This window comes from Petaurus breviceps, unplaced genomic scaffold, assembly GCF_028583685.1.
Source record: "Petaurus breviceps papuanus isolate PSGF00001 unplaced genomic scaffold, PetGlider_PUasm1.0 98, whole genome shotgun sequence".
NCBI classification, from domain to species: domain Eukaryota; kingdom Metazoa; phylum Chordata; class Mammalia; order Diprotodontia; family Petauridae; genus Petaurus; species Petaurus breviceps.
This window is the reverse complement of record NW_027187460.1, coordinates 24846326-24854932: the sequence shown is the minus strand read 5'-3', so window position 1 is coordinate 24854932 and position 8607 is coordinate 24846326. Positions and strand designations below refer to the sequence as shown.

Genomic DNA, 8607 nt, shown 5'->3' with positions numbered 1-8607 from the left:
TTGGTTTAGATAGCCTTACAATTGAAAACACTACTATACTGTAAACAAACCTCCTTGAAGGCAGGGGCTATCATTGGGGGGAGGTGGGGTGTGTCTCTTCATTGTTTTCCTGAAGCGTTAACTGAGAAAAAGCAAACAGGGATGGAACTCTAGAGGTTGGGGGGCCAATGGACTTTAGGGGTTTTCTTGGGGGGAGGGCGGGTTTTGTTGAGGAGCTTTGGGGGGAAGTGGGGTGTCTCTCTTCATTGTTTTCCTGAAGCGTTAAAGGTGATGGTCCCACGGCAGGTGGAAGGCGTGAGAAAAGTTCAGGAACGAACAGCTGTCTCTACAGCTCCCGGCGTGCGTGCGTGCGTTTGTCACGTCTCCTACCTGCCCACCTTGCAAAGGGAGTGATGGACATCGTCGCTGATGACTACTGATGGGTTCATTTTCACTACTTCTGATCCCGTTGGGTGGGTGTCTCTGAGCTACTTTTCCCTCTCGCGATTAATTTTTCTCTTCCTCTGTTCCCCATAGTGTCTGGAGGGGGTTAGGAATAAAGGGTGGGAGGAGCGGCCCTAACCTAAGAGCCAACAACTAGGGGTTCAGGAGAGCGAGGAGAGGCCTGCGTCAACCGCCCCTCCCCCTCCCGTTTGGAATTAAAAGGCAGTCATCTTCGTCGCCAGTAGAGGGCACAATTACTTCACGTTAGCTCGCTGCTGGCTCCAAGAAAGAGAGGGTGTAGTCCTAGAGGGAGGTTGAAGGCAGAGTCAGAATGCTTTGCAGCATTCTTTGCATGAAGGGGTCCTATAATCTGGGTGTGTTTCTGCAGCAAACTGTCACTTTTGCATTTCTTAAAACCAGACTACTGCCCTCTCCTTTGGGGGTGGGGGGGGAAGTAATTAATTTAGCAGCTGAACTTAATTTAGGGAATAAAAAAATAGACTCCCCGGCCCCAAATATGCCTTTTCCTTTTCGGATGAGAAAGTTTGCTAAAAAAAATTCCTGGGGTGAAGGGAGCGGAAGAAAAAGGTCGGTCCTGGTTAATCTTGATTCCCGGATTCCCATGGGTTATTTACTGCCAACTTCTTTATGAATAATCAATGGATCGCCCACCCCTTCTTCCATTTTATATAGTTTTCAAAGATTTAAGGCTTTATTTGGGGGGCTTTTTTTTTTAAGATTCGGTTACGTGGAAATTACTACTTGAAACGCAGACAATATTTAAATAACCCTAGCCCCAGCTAAGTGGAAAAGGAAGAAATAAGGGCGCCCCTTTGATGTTGAGGAAATGCATTTTGCTGTGAGAAGGGGGGGGGGGGTGCATTTGCAAAGTCATAACATTAAGGTGAAAGTTCCAGAGTGGAAAATATCAGAAATTGGTAGGGTGACTTTTCCGGCAAGGGAGGAGTTAACGGTTTTGCCTTCTCACCCCCTCTTACCCCACCCCCGGGCCGCCTCCCAGCGCAGTACCCGCAACCCATTCGACTGCTGGACAGGGGCTGTGTCCGCAGCTATCCGTCCGGTCCGGCCGTCTCCACCCTCCCAGTGCGCCTTCCTTTTCCCTCCTTCACCAAATCCCTGGGAGCCTGGGGTTTGGACTGGTAGACCCGCGCAGCTCAGAGGTGCGCAGATAGGATCTGCAATTCCTAAATAAACCCGGGGCTGAAACCAGCTTCTTCTAGGTGGGAGACTGGGGGAAGGGAAAGATTTCAACTGAGGAGAGTCACTATTCTCCCTGGTCAGTCCTAGTCCCTGCTTACCTCCTCCCCTCCCATTCACCTCCCGCCCATGTCCAGGGCCATCCCTAGGGATTCGAGCTTGTCCCCGGGCTTCAGGTTGCTTCTTCCTCCGGATTGGTTTGAAGGCTCGGGGACAGGATCTGCTGCCTCCAGCCTGGCTATGTCAGGGGAGACTGTCCATCGATTGGAGAGGGTTCCCTAGGTCTGAGGCGCCGAATCGTTTTCTTTCATTATTGCAAAGCACTTAGTTCATCGATTGAACAATAATATATATTATTTTAATTCTCCCCCACCCCCTTCCTCCACGTTTAAATGCCACTTCTATCGTCATTCCCTAAATGTTCTCCTTTCCCGAGATTTAGTAAACTGCACAAGACGTATATGGTGTCTGTGTACGTTTTGTGTTTTGCAAATCGTTCAAACTCAGCTGTTCTGCGGAGACAGTCTGGAGCATGAATGAGAGGCATGAAATTTAAGACAGAGGAAAATCCTAAGTGTTCCTGAATCGGAGAAAGAGAAAAGAAAGGGAGAGGAGGGGGAGTTTTCACCTTTACACCAAAAAAATTTTTAACACGTTAATCATATCCATAGTACCATCCTTTTTATACTACAGGAGGCTTACTTATGGGTAAGCCTACGCTTCAACTCTTCTAACGAAATGGCCCCTCCCCTACTCTGTTCAATGCAGTGCAGTGTAAAAAAAAAAAAAAAAAAGGAAAGCGGAGGAAGAAAAAAAATCCCCATCTTGCAAATCCCCGCCCACCTCTGCTTTATAATGCAAGGGTCTCTGGGGCGGAAGACCCCTTGGCAGCAATTCTCAGCTTGGACTCAAAGCCTGCAGCGGCGCCCCCCAGTCTAGCTCTTCCCCTGTCTCCCGGTCCCTGACCCGACTGGGGCTAGCTTTCCCGGTCTATTTGCAGTGGCTAAGGCCACAGGGGCAGAACCTCCGGCTCCTCCTCCTCCTGGATCTCTCCCGTACTAGGAAAGCCTGGCTTTGGCGGGAAAGACAGGCGGATGGATCTGGCCTTGGTGGTATAAAAAGCCCGATTTTAGACGCTTTATCTGACTGTCTCTCCAGCAATACGGGAGAGTGGGATAGAATAGGACAGCAAAGGAGAGACAGGCAGGGGAGCGAAGAGAGAGGGGAGCGCTGAGAGTGAGAAAGGGGATCTTCTCTTTCTACTAGCCTTCCCCCCCTTTTCTACCCCTCCCTCTTATCCCCGCCCGCTCCCCCCTTCTGCCGCTGACTGCTGCAACGAAGAAACTTTGTATTGCATTGAGACTTGAATACTTGCATTGGAACTTACAATACAGAGGGAGAAAGACTCCGGCAGAGGAGAGTGGATTCTGTCTCTGTACTGATAGACTTCGGTCCTCTCTTCTTAAAGGCGATTCACCCCTCCCGAAGAAGACTTGAATTCCCCTCGACTGGCTGAATTCTTGGTAAGTACAAGAACCTATTTTATTTCTTTAATTTTTTTTTTTTAATATTTAGCTAACAACGAATCCCTGCCTGATTTTTTGTTGTTTTTTTTTTTTGAGTGGGGGTGCCTTTTCTCCCTTTTATGCCTTCTTTCCTCTGGTGACACTTTGGGAAAAGAGTGGTCCTTATTGAAGTCAGGGGTGTCTGGGAGAACCCAGAGCAAGATTTGGGGTGAATTGTCAGGATGAAGGAGACAGTCGAAGTAGCGGGTGTATGTGTGTGTGTGTGTGTGTGTGTGTGTGTGTGTGTGTGTTGCATTCCAGATCGTCTCGACATTTGGACATGTCTTGTGTATGTATAGAAGCAAGCTAGTTTTGGGGCATTCCTGTCTTTTTTCGGTTTTTTCTTTCCCTCTTTTTTCTTTTCCATTTTTTTCTTTCTTTGGTATTGTTGGAGGGGGTCGGTTGGGGAGTAATAGCTTTGGGCATAAAGCTCTTTAGCCTTCTAGTCGGAATTACATATTGCGTCTGTGTGTGTGTGTGTGTGAGAGAGAGAGAGAGAGAGAGAGAGACAGAGAGCTTTGTGCAGCCTGACTCTTGCTGAGAGAAAGGAGGGTATTTAAATTTCGGCTTAGCGCATTTCTGACAGTCAGACTGATACTGCGGCTCTCCCCAGACCGGCAAATCCAAAACTACGTTTAACAACTCACCCACCTCCTCCTCCTCCACTCCCTCTCTCTCGCTTTTTAAGCATTTGGAACTCGGCTCTTTTAAAAAGGTGTCCAGAGACTTATTTAAAACAAACCGGGAAGGGGGAGTGGGGGAAGAAAGAGGCGGCTTTGGGATGGATGTGCGGAACTCCTGGAAATCATTTGCTCTGGGAAAAACCGGGTGAATCCCTTTCCCAGCCGACTCTTTTCATCCCGCCACCCCCGTGTTTCTCCCCCCACCCCTGCTTTTTCGACCTGGGAAGAAGGGGGAGATTTAGCAGACTGAATGCTTTTCCAGAACAGCTGCTAACCCACTACCACCACCACCCCCCTATGGGATGGTGGGGAGAAAGGACACTATCACCCCACATAAAACAATTTTTTTCCTTTTTTTTTTTTTTTAATTCCTTCCCACCCACCCCCCATCCCCAGACTGCTCTGGGTGAAAAGCTGGGAAAGGGAGAGAAGCCGGCTAAAGCTAGTTAGTGTTGGGGGGTATGGGGTGGGAGGGGGGGGTGCTGAGAGGAGGCGGGGAAGAAGATCGGATAAGAGGAGGCGCCGGCGGGGGTAGGAGGAGGGTAGAAGCCGGCGAGAGCTTTAGTGGGAATGGGAAAGGGAGTTGAGGGGAGCCCCTTAGCCGGGGGCGGGGAGGAGGAGGAGAGAGGGAGAGGGAAAGGAGGGAGGGAGGGAAGGAGGAGGGGGCCGGAGATGCAGCTGCCAGCCCCGCCGCGCCTTTCTCCTTCTTCCTTCAGGTGGCGCAAAACTTTGAGTATACGGTTTTATTGGATCCCATTCCCGCCCCCGCCCCCCCCCCAACTCCCCGCCCCTAGTCCTCTAAAGGAGACGGGGAGGATTTCTCCTTCCTGGAGTGAACTGAATCCCCGGGGCTGGGTGCACCATTGTGCCCGCGCGGCGTCCGGCGCAAACTGTTGCCACCCGCTGGATCTTGGCGCAAACTTAGCCCGGGTTAATTGAGGGAGAGCAGCTGACTTGGCGCTGCGACCGCAGCTTGCCGTGTCCGTGCGTGAGCTGGGTTGTAGAGAAGGGGCTTTATTTTATTCCATGCATTGTGTACTTTTTACTTGGGGGTCGGAGGGTTTGCGCTCGTTGCGCTCTCCTTGGAAGCAGAGCCTAGATTAACTCGGACTCTTGTCTCCCTTGTGTGCTTCTTTCCCCTCCTTTGTGTGTGCCCCCTCCCCACTCCAGGCAAGCAAGATGCCCCTCAGTGCCAGCTCCCCTAGCAAAACCTACGACTACGATTATGATTCGGTGCAACCCTATTTCTACTTCGAGGAAGAGGAAAACTTCTACCAGCAGCAGCAGCACAGCGAGCTGCAGCCGCCCGCTCCCAGCGAGGATATCTGGAAGAAATTCGAGCTGCTGCCCACCCCTCCCCTGTCTCCGAGCCGCCGCTCCAGCCTCTCCTCCTCGTCCTCGTCCGCCGGCGGCGGGGGTGGGGGCGGAGGGGGAGGTGGCTCAGTGCCTTCCACGGCTGACCAGCTGGAGATGGTGACAGAACTTCTCGGGGGTGACATGGTCAACCAGAGTTTCATCTGCGACCCGGACGACGAGTCCTTCGTCAAGTCCATCATCATTCATGACTGCATGTGGAGCGGTTTCTCGGCTGCGGCCAAGCTGGTTTCCGAAAAGCTTGCCTCCTACCAGGCAACTCGCAAAGACAGCTCCTGGGCCCCCCGGCACAGCGCACCCCCGACGCACAGCCTCTATTTGCAAGACATGCACACTGCGGCCTCTGAGTGCATCGACCCCTCTGTGGTCTTCCCCTACCCGCTCAGTGAAAGCAGCTCGCCCAAGCGATGTACCTCCCCGGTCTCCTCTTCCTCCTTCTCCTCGTCCTCTACCTCTTCCTCCATGATGTCCTCGGTGGCCTCCTCCCCCCGGTCCAGCCCAGAACCCCTGGCACTCTGTGAGGACACACCACCCACCACAAGCAGCAGCAGCAGCAGCAGCAGCAGTAGCAGTAGCGACTCTGGTAAGCTGAACTGCTTTACCCGGGACTGGGCTTCGATGGCCTGTGCCTGTGGTTGCTAGATTTGCCCTGGGGCAAATGATGACCCTACTTATTTTCTGGACCCTAAATTGTCGACCCGTGGACCCCCTAACATTCTTCAACACTCTTATAACTTCGGTTTGACTACACTCTAAAGAAAGCCGGAGGGACAGGAAATTTTGAAGGTTAGGTCTAGGTAAAATTGAACATTCCGATTTCCCCCAGGACCTTTTTTGGTCTGCTCTCCGCCCCTCAGGAATTTCATTCCTAACCCGATTTATCTTTCAACCCTCCTCCAGCTTACTCAGTTCTCTAATGCACTTTAAATACTGTGCTGGGAGGAGTTAAGAAGGATCTGTAAGAGGAGAGGTAATCTCCCTTTTCTATTGTCTTAATAAATTATTCCCTTCCCCTTCCCTTGCAACTCTAATCTACCCTCCTCTGAAACTTTGGGAAGGTAAGGGTTAAGGGGGGGAGGGGCAGCAGTCTGGGTGGTGCTAGTGAAAGTGACTAAAGTTTGAATGGGCTGGGAAGTTGGGATATTCTCAGCCTATTTCGAAAACTTGAAAAAGCAATTCCCCGGTCTTTTTTCTTTCCCGACTCAGAACTTTTGGCATAATTGCTAGGGTTTTTTTTTTCTTTTTTCCACTTCCCGTAAAGTAGGGAGGTGCTGTTATCATTTGCACTGCCCAAAGGGTGCTTCATAAAGTCCCCTTAAAATAGGAGGTGCTGAGAATGCTTTGCTTTGGGTGTGTCCAAAACCTCATTAAGTCTTAGGTAAGAATTGGCATCATTGTTGGTATTCTGGTAAATTATAATTTTCTTGTCTTTGCTGTAACCCCTATTGTCATTGGCCTTCCCTTGCAGAAGATTAGCTTTTGAGAATTATTGTCCTTAATCTTTACCTCTACTCACATCCCCCTTTCTTTGTCTATTATCACGTTTGGCAGTATCCACAAAGTCTACCTACCAAATACTGCACTTTGGCTGCTGTTCCTGGGGCAGTCAGACCCTTTTAAAAACATTCATCATAGTTAAGAGAATGGTGAGAGAGAAGGATGAATGAATGAGCCTTTAGAAGACATGATGTGATCTTTGTGGACTAAATGCACCCTTATTTATAGAGAACTCCACTTTCAAATAATGAATTAATTTTGAATTTGAGCTTAACCAAAGGGCTTTCACATCTCTTTTTTCAGTATGGTCATTGGGAAGAAATTGTTAACCATATGATTTCTATTTGTTGTCTTTCAGAAGAAGAACAAGAGGATGAGGAAGAGATTGATGTTGTTACAGTGGAAAAGAGGCAGCCATCTACAAGAAGATCAGAATCAGGCTCCCACACAGCTGGAGGCCACAGTAAACCTCCCCACAGCCCCCTAGTCCTGAAGAGGTGTCATGTCCCCACCCATCAGCACAACTATGCTGCACCCCCCTCCACAAAGAAAGACTATCCCTCTGCTAAGAGGATTAAGTTGGACAGTGGCAGAATTCTCAAACAAATTAGCAACAACCGAAAATGTGCCAGCCCCAGGTCCTCAGACACTGAGGAGAACGACAAGAGGAGAACACACAACGTCTTAGAGCGCCAGCGGAGGAACGAACTTAAGTTAAGCTTCTTCGCCTTGCGAGACCAGATCCCTGAGTTAGAGAACAATGAGAAGGCACCCAAAGTTGTCATCCTCAAAAAGGCCACAGCTTATATCATATCTATCCAGGCAGAGGAGCAAAAATTGTCGACAGAGAGTGAGCTGTTGAGGAAAGAACAACTTCAGTTGAAACTCAAACTTGAACGGCTACAGAACTCTTGTGCATAAGTTATAAAGGCGGGTGGAATCTTTTCTAATTTGTTTTCATAAAGACTCATTTAAAGGTTCATCCTGTAGAAGGCAAAAATTAATTAAATATGAACAGTTTTGCCATTGCATGACATGCAACTACACAACCTTGGCCAAATTTTTGAACTGAAAAGTTTGACCATAACCTCTAAACTGCCTCAGTTTGTGCATAGAGAACACTTTTTTTATGCTTAAGTTCCCTCCCCAATGTATTATATCAATTGTTTTTTTTTTATTTAAGTACATTTTCCTTTTTAAAATTGATTTTGATATTGCGTTTTAGAAAAAAATAAATATTTGGCAAATATAATTTCGCCAAATCCTGAGTAGCGTTTTTTGCTATTTTCCTGTATTTTCGCTATTGATATAAATACCTTGGCCTCCTAATTAGGAATCTGGAGATCTGGGTTCTAATCCCACCTCTGATTCTAAATGGCAGTGTGATGGTGAAGTGGAGGTGTGGGTGGGGGAAAGGAGGGGATAAATTGAGACCCTATTCAGAGGTTTCCTCTACTAGAACTACTTTGGTATTCTTTTCTGAAATGGGTCAAAACATAGGGGCCCTTGGTTGTCAGGGCTGAAGAGCTAATAGTGATTGGTAAAGAAAGGAGCAAAGAATAAAGTAGAGCTTGAAGGGATGAAACTATTTAAATGAAAAGAGGTCCTACAATTTAGTTAGTAAAAAATAGATACAGAGTTTATAAAACCCCCAGAAGATAAATCCATCCTAGGTATCTTATATTGCCTAAGCAGTCTTCTGAGTGAGCAGTTTTAAGTGCAGTTTTGAAGCACTTTGGAATGATGGCTAGAAAACATCGAAACAAAACACCTATGACTTAAGTGTCATGTTCAAAAGATTCAGATGATAAAATTGTTGGTATTGAAGGACACCTACTCCTGAGTTC

General features: G+C 48.3%; 1 protein-coding gene across 1 annotated transcript; it reads left to right on the top strand.

Moving 5' to 3' along the window:
- Nucleotides 1–2579: 2579 nt before the first annotated feature.
- MYC (MYC proto-oncogene, bHLH transcription factor) lies at nt 2580–8028 on the top strand. Its single transcript, XM_069081323.1, has 3 exons — nt 2580–3164; nt 5060–5846; nt 7119–8028. The coding sequence occupies exons 2-3, from the start codon at nt 5069–5071 to the stop codon at nt 7679–7681; spliced, it is 1341 nt and encodes a 446-aa protein (XP_068937424.1). The 5' UTR covers nt 2580–3164; nt 5060–5068; the 3' UTR covers nt 7682–8028.
- The last annotated feature ends 579 nt before the right edge of the window (nt 8029–8607 follow it).